The sequence below is a fragment of the Biomphalaria glabrata genome, chromosome 6 (genome assembly GCF_947242115.1).
Source record: "Biomphalaria glabrata chromosome 6, xgBioGlab47.1, whole genome shotgun sequence".
Taxonomy (NCBI): domain Eukaryota; kingdom Metazoa; phylum Mollusca; class Gastropoda; family Planorbidae; genus Biomphalaria; species Biomphalaria glabrata.
The window spans coordinates 25,939,725-25,965,553 of NC_074716.1; the positions used below are offsets into that span (position 1 = coordinate 25,939,725).

Genomic DNA, 25,829 nt, shown 5'->3' on the forward strand with positions numbered 1-25,829 from the left:
TAACTATTAAAAACGAAAAGAGCGATAGCTTTGTTAAATGAATGGGATTATAAGTGAACAATTAAACGAAATAATTTTTAGTACGCGATTCATGAATGAATATAGATCTAGGCCTAGCTCAACTCGGCTTCGCAGCTTTCGTAGATGAATGTAGCTTTAGAAAACCAAATTTGAATGTTTATTTGATCAAAATATGAAATGAATGGACTTTAATTAATATGTTTATGTATTAAAGTATAAAACTATCTGTGCGAAGAGAAGTTTTATCATCGTAGAGTTGAATTAGAGTTTTAGATCTAGGGATGGGATTATAAAGTAAACAATTAAACGAATTAATATTTAGTAAGCGATTCATTACGGTTTTGTCTAATGAAAGAATGTTCGTCAGGAAATCTGTAATCACAGATAAAAGGAACTAATTTATGTAAAAAATGCTTTTGAAACACAAAATTGAAGGTTAATTTTATTATATAATGAAATCAATGGATCTTCTTTTGTATTTTCATGTGTCAAAGTAAAAAACTATCTGCGCAAAGTGTATTTCTTAAAATTAGATCTAGGTCTAAATCCTTTCGATCTTTTCTCATGTCAACATTGTAGACATGGCCTAGATCCATAAAATACTATAGCTGTAATAGAGTCGGACAACTTTATTTTTTTTTTGAGGGTCTTAAGTTTGTTTTAGGGCTACAATACATACACTACGGTCTAAGTTGGTACCCAAGGAACATTCCAGCCTAGTTTTATCAAGATTGGTCAAGCGGTTTTGATGTCTATAAGTAAAATACATCCATACATACCCCTCACATTCTACTTTATAATATAGATGAAGGAAGTGACTATGACTAATCCACCAAAACAAACTCAATGTCAGCCAGTCAATGAGCATGTGGACTTTCTTCGCAACCTTCAGCACTACATTGAAAATGTGTCGAGATTTTGAGAGAGATGTTCGTTGTCGCCTCAAGAGATGTTCGTTGTCGCCTCAAGAGATGTTCGTTGTCGCCTCAAGAGATGTTCGTTGTCGCCTCAAGAGATGTTCGTTGTCGCCTCAAGAGATGTTCGTTGTCGCCTCAAGAGATGTTCGTTGTCGCCTCAAGAGATGTTCGTTGTCGCCTCAAGAAATGTTCGTTGTCGCCTCAAGAGATGTTCGTTGTCGCCTCAAGAGATGTTCGTTGTCGCCTCAAGAGATGTTCGTTGTCGCCTCAAGAGATGTTCGTTGTCGCCTCAAGAGATGTTCGTTGTCGCCTCAAGAGATGTTCGTTGTCGCCTCAAGAGATGTTCGTTGTCGCCTCAAGAGATGTTCGTTGTCGCCTCAAGAGATGTTCGTTGTCGCCTCAAGAGATGTTCGTTGTCGCCTCAAGAGATGTTCGTTGTCGCCTCAAGAGATGTTCGTTGTCGCCTCAAGAGATGTTCGTTGTCGCCTCAAGAGATGTTCGTTGTCGCCTCAAGAGATGTTCGTTGTCGCCTCAAGAGATGTTCGTTGTCGCCTCAAGAAATGTTCGTTGTCGCCTCAAGAAATGTTCAAGTGGATTATTTCTTGTACATCGATATTTTTGTTTTTGTCCATCTATGAACTTGTCTTAATTTCTTAACCGATGAAACATTAATAGGATCGAGAGACATCCATCCACATTCCTGTCCAGGCCTACTATCGGAAGTCACTTGACTAGTGGACCACATTCCTGTCCAGGCCTACTATCAGAGGTCACTTGACTTGTGGACCATATTCATGTCTAGGCCTACTTTCAGACATTACTTTTGAACACCGTGTCCAAGATTTGCTTTGCCATGACCTCTGATTAATATGTCCATTCATATTATCATATTATTGGTCATTACTTATGGACACTATAATTATGTCCAGTCTACCTTTTATCTGGATGTCTTTCATGTCTTTTAATTTATGAAATTTGTTTAAAAAGTCATCCGAGAATATAAAATAATAATAACACACATAGAAACCTTGCCGAACCATTTAAAACAAAGGATATTCGGGCCACGAGACCTTCACCAGCTACAAAACAAAAAAAAAAGACAAACAAAAATCTTCTATATCCAGTATTCTATACACGTATGTTTTTAATGTTACCATGTCTGAATCTGTATCACGAAACTAGAAATTGAATTTTTAAAAATAGATTCATACAGGAGCGTAACCCTAATGGAGCTTATACAAAGTCATCAGCTGCACAAAGGAGGAATTGTCATTTCCCAAAAAAATTTGGTTTTTCTCATCATTCGAAATGTTTTTATATTATTAATAAAGCAGATAAAACACACACACACACACTTCTTAATCAAACCAAATTTCCTTTTGTTGCAATCAATAAAACATTTGCTATTTTTGTGTTCTTCTGTTGACATTTCGTTACACATTTCATGAGGATATTTAATTGTCTCTAACTCTTTGAGATTCTGACTTCTTGATTCATTCCGCTTCCACTGAAACTATAGATTCCATGCCAGGATGCCAGCTACTTCTATATTATCTCTTTAGATTACTAGAAGTCTTAAGGTCTGGGGGAACAGCCCAAAAGATGTTTGAAAAATTGTTTTTTTTGGAGCTATCTATTTTTTTTTTCGTTTTTTATACATTTCCTTTGAACCTTTTGCTTGGAAAAAAGAGGACACCACTTCTGATACTTTCACACTTTCACTCCATTTGTGTCAAGTGTCTGCTTAACAAATAATCGCAATCTGTTACCAATATATTAAACTTAGTTTTGGTCTTAAGAAAATTTACATTGCCACAATAAACTATAGTGTTTATAACATTCAAAAATATTATCTTTATTTCTAAAATCTGCATTTTATACAGATCTTTTTTTCTTTTTTCAGCTTATATTTAAATAATTTTTCGATAATTTTTAATTTGAAAAAAAAAAACCATAAGAAACTGACATTTGGTAATCAAACTGATACACGTTCCAATCTTGTTCTGGACCTGGGTTGGACCAAACTTTAATGCAATTCTGAATTTTGTTGTTAAGAGATTGACATATTGTTGTATGGGTCTTCTGAAACTAATCATCGCAGTGTGACAAACAGATTACAAGTCTCTGACTCTTTGTATAACTTTCTGACACTAGCCCTGTGACACTAGCCCTGTGACACTAATCATAGAACTATTGGCACTCAGACATACTGGCCATAGAAACTTTACAGCTGGCCATGACACTCTGACACTAACCATGACATTGTAGCAGCTGACCATGAGATTATGACAATATTTATGACACTATGACAACTTAACTGACCATGGCAATCTGACACCAATCATATCACTCTGACATTCTGACCATAGAACTGTGACTGTTAACCATAACAGACTGACACTAACCATGGCACTGTGACAACTAAACATGGTACTTTGACATGCTGACCATAGAAATGTGACAACTGACACTGGCACTGTAACAACTGATCATGGCAAACTGACACTATTCATAGCCCTCTATGTATCTTGACCTTTAAAGTGGAACAAAATGAAAATATATTAATTTCCAGAGATTTAAAAAAAGTTTTTTTAAAATTTTCTCTCTGCCAGCACACAAGAATTACATTTTAAAACAAATATTTCCAAAGCCGTCCTTTTGGACAGGAAAAATACACATAAAAACAATAGAACTAATTGAATAATATTTACAACACCATTGAAGGATTTGTCAGAAAAGCAAAAAATATTTTAGTATTAGCCTAATAAAGTCTTGTCTATTTCTACAACATCGGACAGTTCAATTCAATTAGATTTAAACACTGAAGCACACTTATTGCTTGACATTACTAGAGCTTCAGGAACAGGAACTGGTCGTTAAATAATGGGAGATTTTATTTTTAGATTGATTGTTTTTATATCGATATTTCTTTCTCAGACTTCCTCCGACCAGAGTTTATATAGGCCTAACTTTTTTTTTCTCTCTAACCATAAAATTGAATTAATTTTATTTTTGTGAATGTAACCTACTACCGGAGTGATTTTATAAACATTTTTATGATTAGATTTCTTTGGTTCATTTTTAGCCGAGTCTATTTTATGATTTGTAACAAATTGATTGAATCCTTGAATGAACTAGTTCGAATAGGGCGGTACTAGCGCATTGAACCCAGGATCACATTCACCTTTATTATTTCTCATCTCCTTCCTCTTCTATATCATCCTACTATAATTTGTATACATGTTCACAATAAATGAAATTAGAAAATTGGCGTCTGTGCTTTGTTTCTATTTTGAGTTTCAAGATTCCATTTACGTTTTGAAACAAGAAAAACATACAATACTTGAATTAAAATAACAAAGCTTATATTAAATGTAATTGTATCAATTAGTTTGGGTCAGTCATGTGATTAAATGTGTAATAGATTTAGACCAACAATAAATAATCTGTGCAATTAGAAATATTTTTACCAAGTGTTTTTGTTTAGCGCTATTTCATGATATTAGCTTTCTCACTACGCTATGATCCTATCACTTTCTCATTACGCTATGATCCTATCACTTTCTCAATACGCTATGATCCTATCACTTTCTCACTACGCTATGATCCTATCACTTTCTCACTCCGCTATGATCCTATCACTTTCTCACTACGTTATGATCCTATCACTTTCTCACTCCGCTATGATCCTATCACTTTCTCACTCCGCTATGATCCTATCACTTTCTCACTCCGCTATGATCCTATCACTTTCTCACTCCGCTATGATCCTATCACTTTCTCACTACGCTATGATCCTATCACTTTCTCACTCCGCTATGATCCTATCACTTTCTCACTCCGCTATGATCCTATCACTTTCTCAATACGCTATGATCCTATCACTTTCTCACTACGCTATGATCCTATCACTTTCTCACTACGTTATGATCCTATCACTTTCTCACTACGTTATGATCCTATCACTTTCTCAATACGCTATGATCCTATCACTTTCTCACTACGCTATGATCCTATCACTTTCTCACTACGCTATGATCCTATCACTTTCTCACTGCGCTATGATCCTATCACTTTCTCACTACGCTATGATCCTATCACTTTCTCACTGCGCTATGATCCTATCACTTTCTCACTACGCTATGATCCTATCACTTTCTTACTACGCTATGATCCTATCACTTTCTCACTGCGCTATGATCCTATCACTTTCTCACTACGCTATGATCCTATCACTTTCTCACTACGTTATGATCCTATCACTTTCTCACTGCGCTATGATCCTATCACTTTCTCACTACGCTATGATCCTATCACTTTCTCACTACGCTATGATCCTGTCACTTTCTCACTACGCTATGATCCTATCTCTTGTCTGGACCAGATGGAAAGGGGTTGCATCTCTATTGTTATTGTTATAGTAGTTATGCTGAGGTGGACAATTGTAGTCAAACTGAATTTCCATTTGTTTTGAACAAAAAATTATCTTATCTTATCTTATCTTCAAGTGTAAAAATGTCCAATTATAGATCGCATTGGTATATTCCGGCCCTGAAAAAAAAAAGCAGGTTACAAAGTATAATTGTATTCTTTTAGTCAAATAGCATCAAAAAGAGAGATATGTCAATTTCTTTTTATTTCAGAAAGAGAGAGAGAGAGAGAGAAAGCAAGGAATGATGACGATTTGGCGTGTGTTCGTGTGGAGATAGATATTATACTATGTAGCACTGTCTTTTCACTTAAAAGGGTAAAAGAAAAAAGGTTACAATTAATAAAACGGAATTGATATTTCCTTTTTCTATAGGACACAACGGGAAGGGAACAATCAATTGGTGGCCTTCGGAACCTAAATTTTTTTTCCTCTAGGCCTGAAATTGATTGTGTCAAGAAATGTTTGCGGTTACTACTACGTACGTTGCTTGAAGGATGCAAAAGGTGCTGTATATAATTCAAAATCTGAAAAGTATATGGTGAGGGAGGGTTGGCGGCGAGAGGGCAATGGGGGGGGGGGAGCGGATAAGTAAAAGCGATACTAGAATTCACAAGCCACTTGAACGTGTGTGTGTGTATGTGCTGGGAGGGGAAGGTGATTTAAAGTGGGACGTTCCAATTCAAGTCAAAAGACTATGTCAGAGAACATTTCGATGAATTAAAAAAAAATGGGGTTCCAGCGAGGAAAAGAGAGAGAGAGAGAGAGAGAGAGAGAGAGAGAGGGAGAAAAGGAGAGAGAGAGAGAGAGGGAGAAAAGGAGAGAGAGAGAGAGAGAGAGGGAGAAAAGGAGAGAGAGAGAAGAAAATAATACGATTGCTAAAAAGAATTTTAGGAGGTCGTTAAAATGTAGCCTGTTTAAAAATAAAAAAAAAAGGAGGAGATGATTGGGCCATAGCAAACAAAATAAATGCTGATGTCTAATGCTTATTGTACAATCAAACTTCAGTAAAGATTGAACAAAAAAAGATTGCATAGTTTCAAAGGCTACGAATATATTAGTTAATCTAAATTCATAACAAAAAGTTAATAAATGACAGGAAAGCCATGAATACACATATTTTTATTCCACCAGTGTCCTGGAATTTGCTTAGTAAAAACCTTAGCAGACGGATGGCTTCTTGTCTGACGTGACAGATAATCTAGTCAGGTAGGTGATTTGTTTGTCGGTACATGTATCTACAGCGTAAATGAGAGTGACTATGCCTAGTACGCTTGAACTTGGCTTGGCTACCTATGAAGGGAGCTCGAGGTTCGACACCCGATTCGATCAGAGTTGTGTTTACTGAGCGCCTAAATGTAGCACCGAAAAACCTTCACCCAGATACCCCCACCCCCACTGTTCTACAAATGAGATTGGACCATAGCGCTCTGAGCTTGCTATAAGCACGTAGGTGGCGCTATTTAAAAGCTAGAATTTAATATTTTTTTTTAGATCTATAAGTCTTTTTTTTCGGTGGGGGGGGGGGGTTAATTGAATACATATTGTTAGAGAAACAAAATACAAACGAGTTGACGAACTCAAGACAAATACTTGAAATGTTTGAAAAAAAAGATTGTTGATAACCTCAAGTAGAAACTACTGAACTGGATGCTGATAGACTTTTGGTGGTTAAAGTAAAAATTGAGGGCTCTTTACGGACTATCATGTAGACAGTAGACACCAATATTTGTCCTCAGTTGGATGTTAGAACGCCAGGCGACGCTCTTCTAGCTTAGAACGCCAAAGTCTCTTCATCTGTAAATGGCGTCATAACTAATAAATGCATTAGCTGTATTCATTCTTTTGAGAACATAAGGAGAACATTTGCAGTACTTTACTAACGAGTTGTTTAATTTCTGTATTCAGAACTTCGTAATTATTGAATTAATTTCCCTTGTGAAATTTTCAATGTTAATTTAGATGCGCCACACAGACTTTTACCTCTTGTTTTGGTGTTTCGAAGTCATTTAATTTAGACAAATAATTTGGCATTTATACATGCGCAGTAAAATCACTCATAAATGGATTTATAACTGTAAGCATGAAGTCTTTTTCTTCAGCAAAAAGGGATTTTCAAAGGTCATCTGTAATAAATTGATTTTTTTCAATGTCTGTTGTGTAATTCGATTGATCACATCACTTTCACTTTGCTCTTCTCAATGTGAATATTGTTTCATTTTTTTGTTTTCTAACTTTTGAATTCTCTGATGACATTCACTAGGCTCTGAACCAAGTAGTCATTGCACTGCAGTTTTTTTTATTTAGGTCCTTGAGATGGCTAGTAAAAGGCTAAATCAAACATCCATTTTTCATCATGTAAAGTGTCTCTGGGGCATCACATCTTTCTCTACTAGTATATTGTGTATATCTCTTACCAGTTACCAAAATCTTCTAGGAACTTCTCCTATAAAAGCTTATGATTTGTGTGTGTCTTGGTAGTTAATGAGTTAAATTCCTCTTGAACCATTTCTAACAATCTGTGATTATTTTGTACAGTTAAATTTTTTTTACGAGCGCACATGCTTTTTATTGCATTTTCTTTGAAGTTAAATGCGCCACTTGTAATCTTGAAATATGTTATTATTGGCGAATTCTTCTTACGTTAGCACGTCTGGAGTTTTTGTTTTGTTTTTTTTACCTTGTTTTGGATAGAAACATTTTTTTATGAACAAAAAATTTTTTTAAAAAATCTGCTTTTTTAAAGATGATTGAACGAACACGCCATGAAAGAGCAGCTATCTTACAAACCTCAAACAGACATCTTACAAACCTCAAACAGACATCTTACAAACCTCAAACAGACATCTTACAAACCTCAAACAGACATCTTACAAACCTCAAACAGACATCTTACAAACCTCAAACAGACATCTTACAAACCTCAAACAGACATCTTACAAACCTCAAACAGACATCTTACAAACCTCAAACAGACATCCACAACTTCGATCTTGCACAGAAATCAACCTCTTTTGAGACTAGGCATTCTTTGAACACTTCGAATGCGATATACAAGAGAATGTCTGCATATAGAATGTCTGCATTTAGAATGTCTGCATATAGAATGTCTGCATACAGAATGTCTGAATATGGAATGTCTGCATTTAGAATGTCTGCATATAGAATGTCTGCGGCTCAGCCTAATTTGGTTAAAATGTATGGTGCGACTTAGATTTGAAATTCCAATGACTGTAACATCTTGTTTCAGACAACTCATTTGTCTACTTTGGGCTAATACTTTTTAGTTGGATGGAATCAGGAACGTCCTAAATATCCCAGTCTGCATCGCGATTCGAAATCGTGACTTTTCAGTTTGGAAACCAAGAGTTTTGCCAATCTGCCAACCAGTGGCGTCACTAGGGTGGGTGTCACCCGATGCGGTCAGCTCAGGGTGTCCCCCCCCCCCCACACACACACTCGTTTAAAATGTTTTTTCATTTATCTATTAAGCCGTAATACATAGAGTTTGGGATTACTTACGTTTTTTGATTCTTGAACAACTATAAAATGAGTGTCTATTAAATTTTAAAATTGTTTATTACAATTTATCAATAGTTCACTGGGTTTGAGTAGTCTTGTGAAACTCTGCACTCATCCTTAATCTTCAAAATCGAAAAAATTGAAATTAATTTACAGTTCAATTTTGCAACAATGCAGCCATAAGTAAATTACATTTTTTTTCTGCATTTCATTGGCTTGACCTAAGCTAATGTCTTTTCTTCAAGAATTTCAATTTTAATAAAATTGCCTGTTGTGAAAGTGTCGTCTGTTCCTTTGTCTCAAAAAGTTCGTAATTTAAATTTAAAAAATCCTTTTCCACATGACGCCAAACATATGCAGTTCGTAAGGAACGATTGAAGGCTTTCAGAGATATTCTTTAAGGTCTAAGTGGCATATGAATCATGCACTGTCATTTTTGTTAGTTATTTCAAGAAGAACTTTTGCTGCCTTTAGATCTCTTCTCAGTCATGGCATTTCTGTTTGAAGGTCACCTTTTGAAAAATCATCATATTCGCCAATATTTTGAAACTGACATCTACAATAATTCGTTGGTGGTTGAACTAAAGAATTTCTGGTTGAATTGCTTCAAATGTATCTGCTAAATCAATGATTGTTTCCAGTACGAGTTAAAGCTCAGCGTTTTAAATAGTGATTGCTCGCCTGACATTTTCTTCTTGTTTTAATGTTTTGTTTTTTTTGTAGAAGAGCTTTTTTTTTTTACAACACTTTGCGCTAACTTATGCATTTTTTTTAAAGAAAAGGTTTAATTAATCACCACTTTATCACTAGTTTAAAGATAGGTCTACTCTTTTGTATCTTTGTCTTTCTAGTACCCCCAACCCAAACAAAAGATAGGTCAAATAAAAGATCTTAGGTTGCGACACTAGCGGCTATAATTTCAGAACGAGAAAAGTATTTCAATTTTACCAAAAAATGTTAAGCAAAAAGCATTTCCTGAAACAAAGAATGTTAACCACATAGATTGAGAGAATGTTATACACATCTCTAAATAGCGTTTCTGTTTGTTCTAAATAACTTCCAGTGTTCCACCATGGTTCTAGACATTGAAGCTGCATTTTCATACATATAAATTCAACCTTTTCTAGACATTGAAAGATATTTAGTTGATCTCATTAATTTTTTTCTCACTTATAATCTTATAATTTCTGAACCTGATCAGTGTGTGCTATGTCAGGTGTGCTATGTCAGGTGTGCTGTCAAACACAATACAAAGGTGCTTACAGTCATTCTGACTCTCATTATCATTTACGTCGTTTGCTAAAATATTTCTAAACGTTTTCAACATGACAGATGTACTTTCAGCTATACGTTTTACCAATACAACATCTCCATCAATTCATGTAAATTATTTATTAATAAAGACTCGTTGTTAATATACTCACAAAATGTCAAAATTTCTGCTTTTATAAAAACTGTCAGTGCCATGTATCCTCCCATTGTTTTTCTTCTTTACATCAATCATAGCAACGACTTCCTTGTCATTTGTATTATAGCCAGATGCGAATCCAGATAACTTCTTCATACGTCTTTTAATATTCCCATTTCAGACTTTATTTCAACCACACATTAAATTAAGTTATGAATTTTTATTTCATTTCTATACAATTAATTAAAAATAGTTGACAGCAAAAGAATTCAGGCTTTTTTCTTGCTATTAAGAGACTAAATCATCCTGATTAAGAAGTATCACAACCATTCTTTTAACAACTGGAGTAGTTTTTTTTTTTCGCTATATATAATGTCCTTTGTAAATCATGTGAAATTGGCACAAGCCAAGAAGACAAATCCCCTAAAATATTCAAGTATACCACGTGACTGACACATTGTAACATTTTCTTTATCTTGGCTACAGCTTTAAAAAAAAAAAGAAAAAAGATACACTAGCATTCTTAGAAATCTCAATGGCCACTTATTTACTTTCCAATTTTACAAATGAAATGAAACAAAAAAGGTTCATAGATCTATTTATTAATTGTGACTAACATTTTCTAATATTTAGCCACTGTCGTTTATTTTTTTTAAGTGTCAATTTTTCCCAAAGTGCATTTTTTAAGTGGGGTATCACCCCCCTCCGCCCGCTAACGGGTGTCACCCTGTGCTGACTGCACCCCCGCACTCCACTAGTGACGCCACTGCTGCCAACTATTTCCCATATATCTTTTTATTCTCAAACGGCAAAATGTGAAAAATATGTAAAAATTGAAAACTATTGAACGTACAAAAGTAACTTTATTGTGACCACGTGATAAGGACTTTGGGTATTGCCACTTGATTGTAACAAATTATATATAATATTATATTATTATCATATATTATTAGATTAATCACGTATATATTGCAGTATCAATAAATAAGATCCTCAAAATCGAATGAGTGTGATATCAAGACGTAAGCCTCGTTTTAACAATGCCTATTTCTTGCAGTGCTTCTGTTTGATCCTTTAACGAGCTGTATGCAATTAAGAGCATCGCCTTTCCATTCTTTTCATCTTTCGGGTTCAGATTCATCATTGAACTTTGACATGTCAAGGCCGAGATGACGTGCATCATTAGCGATGTGACGCTCTGAGCAAGAAATGAGTTTCCAATCAAGGCTTCTATCAAATGAGGTCTCGTATTTGTGACTAGAACTGAGAACTTCAGGTGACAAAAGAATTATATTTGGGCATAACGACTTAGAAACACAGTTCAATTTATCTGAACAAGGCCGGTTTTACTTAAGTAAAGACCCTGGGCAAAATCAGTTTTGAAAGAAGATACAAAGCTCAGAAATAAACAAGTTGTATAACGCAAATTCAACTCCTATTTTAATTTCATATAATAGAGTCAAACCTTCCTCTTTCTTTGAAGTGTATGAGGTTTGGTCTTTGAGGTGTATGAGGTTTGGTCTTTGAGGTGTGTGAGGCTTGGTCTTTGAGGTGCATGAGGTTTGGTCTTTGAGGTGTGTGAGGTTTTGTCTTTGAGGTGTATGAGGTTTGGTCTTTGAGGTGTGTGAGGTTTGTTCTTTGAGGTGTATGAGGTTTGGTCTTTGAGGTGTGTGAGGTTTGTTCTTTGAGGTGTATGAAGTTTGGTCTATAAGGTGTGTGAGGTTTGTTCTTTGAGGTGTATTAGGTTTGGTATTTGAGGTGTATGAGGTTTGGTCTTTGAGGTGTGTGATGAGGTGTGTGCTTTGATGTGTGTGCTTTGAGGTGTGTGAGGTTTGTTCTTTGAGGTGTATGAGGTTTGGTCTTTGAGGTGTGTGAGGTTTGGTCTTTGAGGTGTACGAGGTTTGGTCTTTGAGGTGTGTGATGAGGTGTGTGAAGTTTGGTCTATAAGGTGTGTGAGGCTTGTTCTTTGAGGTGTATGAGGTTTGGTCTTTAAGGTGTCTGAGGTTTGTTCTTTGAGGTGTATGAAGTTTGGTCTTTGAGGTGTGTAAGGTTTGTTCTTTGAGGTGTATGAGGTTTGGTCTTTGAGGTGTGTGAGGTTTGGTCTTTAAGGTGTGTGAGGCTTGTTCTTTGAGGTGTATGAGGTTTGGTCTTTGATGTGTGTGAGGTTTGTTCTTTGAGGTGTATGAGGTTTGATCTTTGAGGTGTGTGAGGTTTGTTCTTTGAGGTGTGTGAGGCTTGGTCTTTGAGGTGTGTGAGGCTTGGTCTTTGAGGTGTATGAAGGTTGGTCTTTGAGGTGTATGAGATTTGGTCTTTGAGGTGTGTGAGGTTTGGTCTTTGAGGTGTATGAAGGTTGGTCTTTGAGGTGTATGAAGGTTGGTCTTTGAGGTGTATGACGTTTGGTCTATAAGGTGTGTGAGGTTTGGTCTTTGAGGTGTGTGAGGCTTGGTCTTTGAGGTGTATGAAGGTTGGTCTTTGAGGTGTATGAGATTTGGTCTTTGAGGTGTGTGAAGGTTGGTCTTTGAGGTGTGTGATGAGGTGTGTGCTTTGAGGTGTGTGAGATTTGTTTTTTGAGGTGTATGAGGTTTGGTCTTTGAGGTGTGTGAGGTTTGGTCTTTGAGGTGTATGAAGGTTGGTCTTTGAGGTGTGTGATGAGGTGTGTGCTTTGAGGTGTGTGAGATTTGTTTTTTGAGGTGTATGAGGTTTGGTCTTTGAGGTGTGTGAGGTTTGGTCTTTGAGGTGTATGAGGTGTGGTCTTTGAGGTGTGTGATGAGGTGTGTGATGTTTGGTCCTTAAGGTGTGTGAGGTTTGTTCTTTGAGGTGTATGAGGTTTAGTCTTTGATGTGTGTGAGGTTTGTTCTTTGAGGTGTATGAGGTTTGTTCTTTAAGGTGTCTGAAGTTTGTTCTTTGAGGTGTTTGAAGTTTGGTCTTTGAGGAGTGTGAGGTTTGTTCTTTGAGGTGTATGAGGTTTGGTCTTTGAGGTGTATGAGGATTGGTCTTTGAGGTGTTTGAGGTTTGCTCTTTGAGGTGTATGAGGTTTGGTCTTTGAGGTGTGTGAGGTTTGGTCTTTGAGGTGTATGAGGTTTGGTCTTTGAGGTGTGTGATGAGGTGTGTGAGGTTTGGTCTTTAAGGTGTGTGAGGTTTGTTCTTTGAAGTGTATGAGGTTTGGTCTTTGAGGTGTGTGAGGTTTGTTCTTTGAGGTGTATGAGGTTTGGTCTTTGAGGTGTATGAGGTTTGGTCTTTGAGGTGTTTGAGGTTTGTTCTTTGAGGTGTATGAGGTTTGGTCTTTGAGGTGTGTGAGGTTTGGTCTTTGAGGTGTATGAGGTTTGGTCTTTGAGGTGTGTGATGAGGTGTGTGAGGTTTGGTCTTTAAGGTGTGTGAGGTTTGTTCTTTGAGGTGTATGAGGTTTGATCTTTGAGGTGTGTGAGGTTTGTTCTTTGAGGTGTATGAGGTTTGGTCTTTGAGGTGTATGAGGTTTGGTCTTTGAGGTGTGTGATGAGGTGTGAGAGATTTGTTCTTTGAGGTGTGTGAGGTTTGTTCTTTGAGTTGTATGAGGTTTGGTCTTTGAGGTGTGTGAGGTTTGTTCTTTGAGGTGTATGAGGTTTTTTCTTTTAGGTGTGTGAGGTTTGTTCTTTGAGGTGTATGAGGTTTGGTCTTTGAGGTGTATGAGATTTGGTCTTTGAGGTGTATGAGGTTTGGTCTTTGAGGTGTATGAGGTTTGGTCTTTGAGGTGTGTGATGAGGTGTGTGAAGTTTGGTCTATAAGGTGTGTGAGGCTTGTTCTTTGAGGTGTATGAGGTTTGGTCTTTAAGGTGTCTGAGGTTTGTTCTTTGAGGTGTATGAAGTTTGGTCTTTGAGGTGTGTAAGGTTTGTTCTTTGAGGTGTATGAGGATTGGTCTTTGAGGTGTGTGAGGTTTGGTCTTTAAGGTGTGTGAGGCTTGTTCTTTGAGGTGTATGAGGTTTGGTCTTTGATGTGTGTGAGGTTTGTTCTTTGAGGTGTATGAGGTTTGATCTTTGAGGTGTGTGAGGTTTGGTCTTTGAGGTGTGTGAGGCTTGGTCTTTGAGGTGTATGAAGGTTGGTCTTTGAGGTGTATGAAGTTTGGTCTTTAAGGTGTGTGAGGTTTGGTCTTTGAGGTGTGTGAGGCTTGGTCTTTGAGGTGTATGAAGGTTGGTCTTTCAGGTGTATGAAGGTTGGTCTTTGAGGTGTGTGATGAGGTGTGTGCTTTGAGGTGTGTAAGGTTTGTTCTTTGAGGTGTATGAGGTTTGGTCTTTGAGGTGTATGAGGTTTGGTCTTTGAGGTGTGTGATGAGGTGTGAGAGATTTGTTCTTTGAGGTGTGTGAGGTTTGTTCTTTGAGTTGTATGAGGTTTGGTCTTTGAGGTGTGTGAGGTTTGTTCTTTGAGGTGTATGAGGTTTTGTCTTTTAGGTGTGTGAGGTTTGTTCTTTGAGGTGTATGAGGTTTGGTCTTTGAGGTGTATAAGATTTGGTCTTTGAGGTGTATGAGGTTTGGTCTTTGAGGTGTATGAGGTTTGGTCTTTGAGGTGTGTGATGAGGTGTGTGAAGTTTGGTCTATAAGGTGTGTGAGGCTTGTTCTTTGAGGTGTATGAGGTTTGGACTTTAAGGTGTGTGAGGTTTGTTCTTTGAGGTGTATGAGGTTTGGTCTTTGAGGTGTGTGAGGTTTGTTCTTTGAGATGTATGAGGTTTGGTCTTTGAGGTGTATGAGGTTTGGTCTTTGAGGTGTTTGAGGTTTGTTCTTTGAGGTGTATGAGGTTTGGTCTTTGAGGTGTGTGAGGTTTGGTCTTTGAGGTGTATGAGGTTTGGTCTTTGAGGTGTGTGATGAGGTGTGTGAGGTTTGGTCTTTAAGGTGTGTGAGGTTTGTTCTTTGAGGTGTATGAGGTTTGATCTTTGAGGTGTGTGAGGTTTGTTCTTTGAGGTGTATGAGGTTTGGTCTTTGAGGTGTATGAGGTTTGGTCTTTGAGGTGTGTGATGAGGTGTGAGAGATTTGTTCTTTGAGGTGTGTGAGGTTTGTTCTTTGAGTTGTATGAGGTTTGGTCTTTGAGGTGTGTGAGGTTTGTTCTTTGAGGTGTATGAGGTTTGGTCTTTTAGGTGTGTGAGGTTTGTTCTTTGAGGTGTATGAGGTTTGGTCTTTGAGGTGTATGAGATTTGGACTTTGAGGTGTATGAGGTTTGGTCTTTGAGGTGTATGAGGTTTGGTCTTTGAGGTGTGTGATGAGGTGTGTGAAGTTTGGTCTATAAGGTGTGTGAGGCTTGTTCTTTGAGGTGTATGAGGTTTGGTCTTTAAGGTGTGTAAGGTTTGTTCTTTGAGGTGTATGAGGTTTGGTCTTTGAGGTGTGTGAGGTTTGGTTTTTAAGGTGTGTGAGGCTTGTTCTTTGAGGTGTATGAGGTTTGGTCTTTGATGTGTGTGAGGTTTGTTCTTTGAGGTGTATGAGGTTTGATCTTTGAGGTGTGTGAGGTTTGGTCTTTGAGGTGTGTGAGGCTTGGTCTTTGAGGTGTATGAAGGTTGGTCTTTGAGGTGTATGAAGTTTGGTCTATAAGGTGTGTGAGGTTTGGTCTTTGAGGTGTGTGAGGCTTGTTCTTTGAGGTGTATGAAGGTTGGTCTTTGAGGTGTGTAAGGTTTGTTCTTTGAGGTGTATGAGGTTTGGTCTTTGAGGTGTGTGAGGTTTGGTTTTTAAGGTGTGTGAGGCTTGTTCTTTGAGGTGTATGAGGTTTGGTCTTTGATGTGTGTGAGGTTTGTTCTTTGAGGTGTATGAGGTTTGATCTTTGAGGTGTGTGAGGTTTGGTCTTTGAGGTGTGTGAGGCTTGGTCTTTGAGGTGTATGAAGGTTGGTCTTTGAGGTGTATGAAGTTTGGTCTATAAGGTGTGTGAGGTTTGGTCTTTGAGGTGTGTGAGGCTTGGTCTTTGAGGTGTATGAAGGTTGGTCTTTGAGGTGTATGAAGGTTGGTCTTTGAGGTGTGTGATGAGGTGTGTGCTTTGAGGTGTGTAAGGTTTGTTCTTTGAGGTGTATGAGGTTTGGTCTTTGAGGTGTATGAGGTTTGGTCTTTGAGGTGTGTGATGAGGTGTGTGAGGCTTGTTCTTTGAGGTGTATGAGGTTTGGTCTTTGATGTGTGTGAGGTTTGTTCTTTGAGTTGTATGAGGTTTGGTCTTTGAGGTGTGTGAGGTTTGTTCTTTGAGGTGTATGAGGTTTGGTCTTTTAGGTGTGTGAGGTTTGTTCTTTGAGGTGTATGAGGTTTGGTCTTTGAGGTGTATGAGATTTGGTCTTTGAGGTGTATGAGGTTTGGTCTTTGAGGTGTATGAGGTTTGGTCTTTGAGGTGTGTGATGAGGTGTGTGAAGTTTGGTCTATAAGGTGTGTGAGGCTTGTTCTTTGAGGTGTATGAGGTTTGGTCTTTAAGGTGTCTGAGGTTTGTTCTTTGAGGTGTATGAAGTTTGGTCTTTGAGGTGTGTAAGGTTTGTTCTTTGAGGTGTATGAGGTTTGGTCTTTGAGGTGTGTGAGGTTTGGTCTTTAAGGTGTGTGAGGCTTGTTCTTTGAGGTATATGAGGTTTGGTCTTTGATGTGTGTGAGGTTTGTTCTTTGAGGTGTATGAGGTTTGATCTTTGAGGTGTGTGAGGTTTGGTCTTTGAGGTGTGTGAGGCTTGGTCTTTGAGGTGTATGAAGGTTGGTCTTTGAGGTGTATGAAGTTTGGTCTATAAGGTGTGTGAGGTTTGGTCTTTGAGGTGTGTGAGGCTTGGTCTTTGAGGTGTATGAAGGATGGTCTTTGAGGTGTATGAAGGTTGGTCTTTGAGGTGTGTGATGAGGTGTGTGCTTTGAGGTGTGTAAGGTTTGTTCTTTGAGGTGTATGAGGTTTGATCTTTGAGGTGTATGAAGGTTGGTCTTTGAGGTGTGTGATGAGGTGTGTGCTTTGAGGTGTGTGAGATTTATTTTTTTGAGGTGTATGAGATTTGGTCTTTGAGGTGTGTGAGGTTTGGTCTTTGAGGTGTATGAGGTGTGGTCTTTGAGGTGTGTGATGAGGTGTGTGATGTTTGGTCTTTAAGGTGTGTGAGGTTTGTTCTTTGAGGTGTATGAGGTTTAGTCTTTGATGTGTGTGAGGTTTGTTCTTTGAGGTGTATGAGGTTTGGTCTTTAAGGTGTCTGAAGTTTGTTCTTTTAGGTGTTTGAAGTTTGGTCTTTGAGGAGTGTGAGGTTTGTTCTTTGAGGTGTATGAGGTTTGGTCTTTGAGGTGTATGAGGTTTGTTCTTTGAGGTGTTTGAGGTTTGCTCTTTGAGGTGTATGAGGTTTGGTCTTTGAGGTGTGTGAGGTTTGGTCTTTGAGGTGTGTGATGAGGTGTGTGAGGTTTGGTCTTTAAGGTGTGTGAGGTTTGTTCTTTGAGGTGTATGAGGTTTGGTCTTTGAGGTGTGTGAGGTTTGTTCTTTGAGGTGTATGAGGTTTGGTCTTTGAGGTGTATGAGGTTTGGTCTTTGAGGTGTTTGAGGTTTGTTCTTTGAGGTGTATGAGGTTTGGTCTTTGAGGTGTGTGAGGTTTGGTCTTTGAGGTGTATGAGGTTTGGTCTTTGAGGTGTGTGATGAGGTGTGTGAGGTTTGGTCTTTAAGGTGTGTGAGGTTTGTTCTTTGAGGTGTATGAGGTTTGATCTTTGAGGTGTGTGAGGTTTGTTCTTTGAGGTGTATGAGGTTTGGTCTTTGAGGTGTATGAGGTTTGGTCTTTGAGGTGTGTGATGAGGTGTGAGAGATTTGTTCTTTGAGGTGTGTGAGGTTTGTTCTTTGAGTTGTATGAGGTTTGGTCTTTGAGGTGTGTGAGGTTTGTTCTTTGAGGTGTATGAGGTTTGGTCTTTTAGGTGTGTGAGGTTTGTTCTTTGAGGTGTATGAGGTTTGGTCTTTGAGGTGTATGAGGTTTGGTCTTTGAGGTGTGTGATTAAGTGTGTGAGGTTTGTTCTTTGAGGTGTGTGAGGTTTGTTCTTTGAGGTGTATGAGGTTTGGTCTTTGAGGTGTATGAGGCTTGGTCTTTGTGGTGTATGAGATTTGTTCTTTGACGTGTATGAGGTTTGGTCTTTGAGGTGTATGAGGTTTGGTCTTTGAGGTGTATGAGGTTTGGTCTTTGAGGTGTATGAGGTTTGGTCTTTGAGGTGTATGAGGTTTCGTCTTTGAGGTGTATGAGGCTTGGTCTTTGTGGTGTATGAGATTTGTTCTTTGAGGTGTATTAGGTTTGAGTGTATGAGGTTTGGTCTTTGAGGTGTATGAGGTTTGAGTGTATGAGGTTTGGTCTTTGAGGTGTATGAGGTTTGAGTGTATGAGGTTTGGTCTATGAGGTGTATGAGGTTTGAGTGTATGAGGTTTGGTCTTTGAGGTGTATGAGGTTTGGTCTTTGAGGTGTATGAGGTTTGGTCCTTGAGGTGTATGAGGTTTGGTCTTTGAGGTTTGGTCTTTGAGGTGTATGAGATTTGTTCTTTGAGGTGTATTAGGTTTGAGTGTATGAGGTTTGGTCTTTGAGGTGTATGAGGTTTGAGTGTATGAGGTTTGGTCTTTGAGGTGTATGAGGTTTGAGTGTATGAGGTTTGGTCTTTGAGGTGTATGAGGTTTGGTCTTTGAGGTGTATGAGGTTTGGTCCTTGAGGTGTATGAGGTTTGGTCTTTGAGGTTTGGTCTTTGAGGTGTATGAGATTTGTTCTTTGAGGTGTATTAGGTTTGAGTGTATGAGGTTTGGTCTTTGAGGTGTATGAGGTTTGAGTGTATGAGGTTCGGTCTTTGAGGTGTATGAGGTTTGTTCTTTGAGGTGTATGAGGTTTGTTCTTTGAGGTGTATGAGGTTTGGTCTTTGAGGTGTATGAGGTTTGGTCTTTGAGGTGTATGAGGTTTGAGTGTATGAGGTTTGGTCTTTGAGGTGTATGAGGTTTGTTCTTTGAGGTGTATGAGGTTTGGTCTTTGAGGTGTATGAGGTTTGAGTGTATAAGGTTTGTTCTTTGAGGTGTATGAGGTTTGGTCTTTGAGGTGCATAAGGTTTGAGTGTATGAGGTTTGGTCTTTGAGGAGTATGAGGTTTGAGTGTATGAGGTTTGGTCTTTGAGGTGTATGAGGTTTGAGTGTATGAGGTTTGGTCTTTGTGGTGTATGAGGTTTGTTCTTTGAGGTGTATGGGGTTTGAGTGTATGAGGTTTGGTCTTTGAGGTGTATGAGGTTTGAGTGTATGAGGTTTGGTCTTTGAGGTGTGTGAGGTTTGGTCTTTGCCTTTATGTGGCCCAGGCCGATGACATACGTGCTGGAAATGTATGTGGCCCGCGAAGCTAAAGAGGTCAAAGTTCAATAGAAAAAATGTCGAGTTGGATGGAGACTAGTCGTCACAGTAGGCCTGAACACTGACCCGCAACCTCTGGGCCGTTTAGACCAATAGCCTGTTGCCACGTCATAGGTCTGTACGACAACGAGCTATTGATCTCCACTGCCCACAGGTTGTGACGTTGCAAGTCAGTGTTGAGGCCTTCTCTAACGAGTGGTCTCGGTTGGATCCGTACCAAGTGATAAGGTGTTCGCGAACACAGAAACAATACAAATCTAATAGGCTCATATGTAAAGGGGGGCGTAAAGTTGAGTGATCAACTTGGCTTCTGAATCGAAGGCTTAGGTTTGAATCATGGAGCTTTGAATTTCGGAATTTTTAGGTTGCTCCAGAGTCCTCTCTAATACTATTACTCTGATATTCGTTGTAGAATTTAAGGGCACTTGATCGTTAAACTTTTGGCATAGAAACATATGATCTTTACATCTTCTACACTTAGAAATGACAAGGCCCTGAAATGACTATTTGACTTCTATAAATTTAGAATAAACTATTCAATACAATTATAACAAAATTTTTAGAACTCTAATTTACCATTGAGGTGATATGTAACTTGTTAGTTAGTAGCTTTGTATACTTTGAGGCGCAGTGGCTGAGCGCTAAAGCACTTGGCTTCCAAACCGGGAGTCCCGGGCTCGAATCCTGGTGAAAATTTTTAATATCGGGATCTTTGGGCGCCTCTGAGTGCATCCAGCTCTAATGGGTCCCTAACATTGGGGAAAAGTAAAGGCAGTTGGTCGTTGTTCTGGTAACATGACACACTCGTTAACCGTAGGCCAGAGAAACAGATGACCTTTACATCATCTGCCCTATAGACCACAAGGTCTGAAAGGGGAACTTTACTTGCATACATACTGAAAAAAAAACAACACTTTACATCACTATAAAATAACAAAAAATTATCCGGATGTGCGTTCAAGGAGGATTGACTTTGTTCCCATTCCTATTAGGTTTCGAACTTTATTAATAGAAACAAATTGACAAATTATGAATTGCAAAGCAACTAGCAGGCCTGTTTTCTTCTTTCCACTTCTTCCTACTGTGTTTAGTGACCGGCCAGTTCTCTATTTCTTAAGAAACATCAACCTTTTGCTGTTTCTATGCAAAATAAAAAAAAAAGTAAAAATGAAATCTTAGTCTTAATGAGAAAAGATTTTTCTAAGATTTGCTTTAACATAGATTTAAAAACCTTAAGGTCAACATTCGAAGTAGCTCATTTAGACCTCTTCCATTTCTCAGCTCTACGCCTTCTTGTGGACATATAGGATGGATACTAAGAGTATACATTGTTCTATTCAGCGTGGGATGCAGGTTTTTTTGTTTTTCTAAATTTCTTTCCATTTTTTTTTCTCTTCTCTTTTTTTTCTTTACTTGCCATCAAATTACTTCCCTTTCTCTGAGAGTTTCACATTTCCCATTTACTGAGAATATTTCAATGTTTACCTGCCTTGTGTTTCTGTTACTGCTGCTGTGTGTCTTGTGTTCAGGCTTCCTTTCACTACACATTCTTTGTGTTTTTTTTTTTAACAAATCTTCATTTTGAATTTCTATCTATCTATCTATCTATCTATCTATCTATCTATCTATCTATCTATCTATCTATCTATCTATCTATCTATCTATCTATCTATCTATCTATCTTTCTGTCCGTCCGTCCGTCCGTCCGTCCGTCCGTCCATCCATCCATCCATCCATCCATCCATCCATCTATCTATCTATCTATCTATCTATCTATCTATCTATCTATCTATCTATCTATCTATCTATCTATCTATCTATCTATCTATCTATCTATCTATCTATCTATCTATCTGTCTGTCTGTCTGTCTGTCTGTCTGTCTGTCTATCTATCTATCTATCTATCTATCTATCCATCCATCCATCCGTCTGTCCGTCCGTCAGTCTGTTTGTCTGTCTACCTATCTCTCGCTCTCTGACTGTATATATATTTTTCTAACTGTCTGTCAACTATCTATATTACATTTTTATATGTAAATTTATGTTTAATTAATCTAGAGTCTAGACTACTCTAAACCATTCAGATACTAACCGCTACAAATAAGCCAGATATAAAATATATAGCAAACTAAATGTCATAATTCTCTAAGAAAACTTTACAATAAAAATAATACGCTAAAGCTTTGGCTTTTACAATAAGGCGTCTCTCTCTCTGTCTCTCTCTCTCTCTCTCTTTTAAAAAAAAAACATTGCTGTCCTTAACTACAATCAATGAATGCGACCTTAAAACCTTCATGAAAACAATGTTTTTGTAGCCAAAAGACTTTAATCTAATGTAAAACGGTCTAGAAATCCGAAGGGCAAATCACCAACGTATTTAAAGACAGAATTTGTGAACAAGCCGGAACAGGAAATACGATTAAATGCCACTGCGTGTGAATACGAGGCTCGCTAAATTTAGATTGTGTTGATTTGAAGGGGTATCAGTCCTCAAAGAGTGACGGAGTACTATTGGCTGGTGACAAGCTAGCTCTTCTACTAGAGTACTATTGGCTGCTGAAAAGCTAGTCCTTCTACTAGAGTAAAATTGGCTGGAGATAAGTTAGTCGTTCTAGGTTTAGTATGACAGCAAAAGTACGAAGCTATTAGAAACCTTGTCCACTGTTTGGCATTTGTATTAAAAAATAACTTGCCCTGACTTGTACTAGGTTTATTCTGTAGTTGTTATAAAGCCTATATCACTCTGTCTGTTTGGTGAAAAGTTTGTACTTGTTATTTCTCCCACACTCAATCTCTGACCAAGTTTAAATTTTGCACAACTATTTCTTTTACCTGACAAAAACATAAAAGAATAATTAGTGAATTTGTTATTGGAAATTATACCATTACATGTTTCCGTTGTTTTGTACTTATCAGATGTGTGCTATAAGTTGAATTAGACCCTTTTAAACTTTGTGCATAGAATTAAGTCGCCGCTTAAAAGTTTCAAACTAACAACAAATAACTATAAAACTTATTTTCATAAGTACTTCGTGAGATTAGAAGGGCTCTAACCCATAAGTTTGAATTTAAGTCCTACTACGTTTAAATAAATAAATCATTTAAAAGCAATTACTGTCACATTGACACAGATACTCGCCCTTTTTTCCCCATCTGGTCCAAAAAAGTGATAAGATCATAGTGCATTGAGAAAGCTAAAAGCATGAAATAGTGTTATACAGAAACAAATGATAAAAATATTTCTAATTGCAGTGATTTTTCTTATTGTCTAGATTTATTACAAATTTAATCACATGACTGATCCAAACTAATTAATACAATTACTCTTAACAAAGAAAATGCAGATGTATTTTTTATTTTTCTAGTTAAAAATGAAAATACGTTTAAGTTTGTTATGGTCCTATCACTAGTCTTACTGGTCTGAAGACTTCCGCTCACAAATCTCCAATAAGTTGATTACGTTGAAACTGGACACATTCTATTTGGTGTACTGGACGGAACGTAAATCAATCAAAACATTAACATATAGTGAATCAATTATTGATAAATGATTATTTGTTTGTGAAAAAAGTGAAATTATACTTATTGAGAGATTTGGCTGTATATGTGGAGTTATTCTTGTTGTTAAACAACATTAAACAATTTAACCAATAAGTTAATCAATTAGCAGTATTTTTTTATTTATAAAAAGGGAGATTATTCATACAATATTGAGATTTATGACATTAATTTTGCGATTCTCCTTTTTAGATAAGTTTTGTTTTAAAAAAAATATTTTTTTATATTTTACTTGTTATTATTTTGTTGGCAACCATCTTCCTTGTCATTGTTTCTTGAGTCTAGTTCTGTCTAAAACTTTCTTCCGATCTTCATCTTTTCATTTTTTTGAAATGTTTTTTTTTTCACATTTCCCCTTTTCTCATTCTATGTTACTCCTTCAAACTCAAAAGTGTCAACAAAGATCAGGTTACTGGGATTAACTGTTAGTTTCTCAAATGTTTTGCATGTGTCGTATGTTCCTTCAGAGTTGAGGATGTCCCAGCCGACACCTCCCACAGGAGGACGGGGGATGGCTGCTGGCAGAGTTCGAACTCTGGAGCATTGAGAGACTACCAAACGATAGTCCAGAGCTGATACCACACGACTAGGCATTCATCCAAAATGTGGTGTGAAATAAGTGTGACAATGTGGTGTGAAATAAGTGTGACAATGTGGTGTGACATAAGTGTGACAATGTGGTGTGAAATAAGTGTGACGATGTGGTGTGAAATAAGTGTGACGATGTGGTGTGAAATAAGTGTGACAATGTGGTGTGAAATAAGTGTGACAGTGCCCACTATTTAAGGACAGCTTAAAACTCCCTGTGGTTCAAAATTATCGATTTTTTAATAACTAAATATTATACAGCATTCATTTCTGAATAATTTAGTGTATACAACTTGTCCAAATTCAAAGTATTTTAAATGTTTTTTTATATTTTGTATACTAACTTAGTTTTTATCACAGAGGTTGTCATTTTTGGCTGTTTTCTCCTATTAACCATTTTCATATTTTTTTTGTTCAGAAATGGCGTGATAAAAATGTTATTTATAAATATTTTGCCTTGAAATTTGGCACAACTAATGTTGTATATACACGTATGAAAGTGAAGCAGAATAATTACAAAAGGTTGAAAACTTTTAGAGTAATTAATTTTTTTCTATGCCAGCCCCCAATAAAAACTTGAAATAATGGGCCACAATCATGTTTAGAGCTGTAACTTTTTTTTTTCACAATCTTTTACTAGTATTGAATAATCAACTAGCTTTAGTAGTTTTCAAGAAATCTTGACATGAAAATTAACTATTTTTTTTTAATCATTCTAGCTAAAAATAGCCCCACAAAATTTTGTTTCACAAAAAGTTGATAAGATATAAAGAAAAATTATTTATTTTCTTTTTATTTGCATGCCTACACACAATATAAAAAAAACATTTTGTATTATTAAAACACGCAATTTCTATTTGGGGGCTTCTGCAGCACTCCAGATATATTAAAGAATAAGAAAATTTATTGTCAATGTCAGCACTATCTATTTATATTTCAACAGAGATTTGGGTAAATGTTCTAAAATCTACTTAAAACGTAAATCGAGGGGGGAAGGCACTGTCACAGCAAAGAATACACAGCGAGCCGAATATAAGCATACATAATATTAGATAAGTTAGAGCAAGCAGAGATTGAGAGGTACAGAGAGTTATGGTCAATAGAGAGATAGGGGCAAGCTTGATAGAGGTAGATAGAGATAGGGGCAAGCTTGAGAGAGGTAGATAGAGATAGGGGCAAGCTTGACAGAGGTAGAGAGAGATAGAGACAAGCTTGAGAGAGGTTGATAGAGATACGGGCAAGCTTGAGAGAGGTAGATAGAGATAGAGGCAAGCTTGAGAGAGGTAGATAGAGATAGGGGCAAGCTTGAGAGAGGTAGATAGAGATAGGGGCAAGCTTGAGAGAGGTAGATAGAGATAGAGGCAAGCTTGATAGAGGTAGATAGAGATAGGGGCAAGCTTGAGAGAGGTAGAGAGAAAGAGAAGTTGAAAATCAAAATCATTCATCATGTGTGTACTTGACTTGCCCTATTCCACATTCGTTATGTGTGTACTTGACTTGCCCTACTCCACATTCATCATGTGTGTACTTGACCTGCTCTACTCCACATTCACCATGTGTGTATTTGACTTGCCCTACTCCACATTCATCATGTGTGTATTTGACTTGCCCTACTCCACATTCATCATGTGTGTATTTGACCTGCCCTACTCCACATTCATCATGTGTGTACTTGACCTGCCCTACTCCACATTCATCATGTGTGTATTTGACCTGCCCTACTCCACATTCATCATGTGTGTACTTGACCTGCCCTACTCCACATTCATCATGTGTGTACTTGACATGCCCTACTCCACATTCATCATGCGTGTACTTGACTTGCCCTACTCCAAATTCATCATTTGTGTACTTGACCTGCCCTACTCCAAATTCAGTATTTGTGTACTTGACCTGCCCTACTCGACATTCATCATGTGTGTACTTGACCTGCCCTACTCGACATTCATCATGTGTGTACTTGACCTGCCCTACTCCACATTCATCATGTGTGCACTTGACTTACCCTACTCCATATTCATCATGTGTGTGACTTGCCCTACTCCACATTCATCATGTGTGTACTTGACTTGCCCTACTCCACATTCATCATGTGT

At 37.6% G+C, this 25,829-nt stretch overlaps 2 protein-coding genes across 5 annotated transcripts in view; one reads left to right on the forward strand and one right to left on the reverse strand.

Annotated features, from left to right (window-relative positions):
• The window catches only part of LOC106079137 (relaxin receptor 1-like), a 327,070-nt gene that overhangs the window by 67,103 nt on the left and 234,138 nt on the right, over positions 1-25,829 (forward strand). For 3 of the 4 annotated variants that reach the window (XM_056032402.1, XM_056032401.1, XM_056032400.1), the window contains exon 2: positions 6,502-6,576. The exons of the other annotated variant lie outside the window; for it this stretch is intronic. The gene's annotated coding sequence lies outside the window, so the exon portion shown is untranslated. The remainder of the gene's footprint in view (positions 1-6,501; positions 6,577-25,829) is intronic. 4 annotated transcript variants of the gene reach the window in all.
• Positions 17,377-23,739, reverse strand: LOC129926849 (mucin-2-like). The gene is made up of 2 exons (XM_056033310.1): positions 23,521-23,739; positions 17,377-19,278 (listed from the first exon to the last, which is right to left on the reverse strand). The coding sequence occupies exons 1-2, from the start codon at positions 23,737-23,739 to the stop codon at positions 17,377-17,379; spliced, it is 2,121 nt and encodes a 706-aa protein (XP_055889285.1).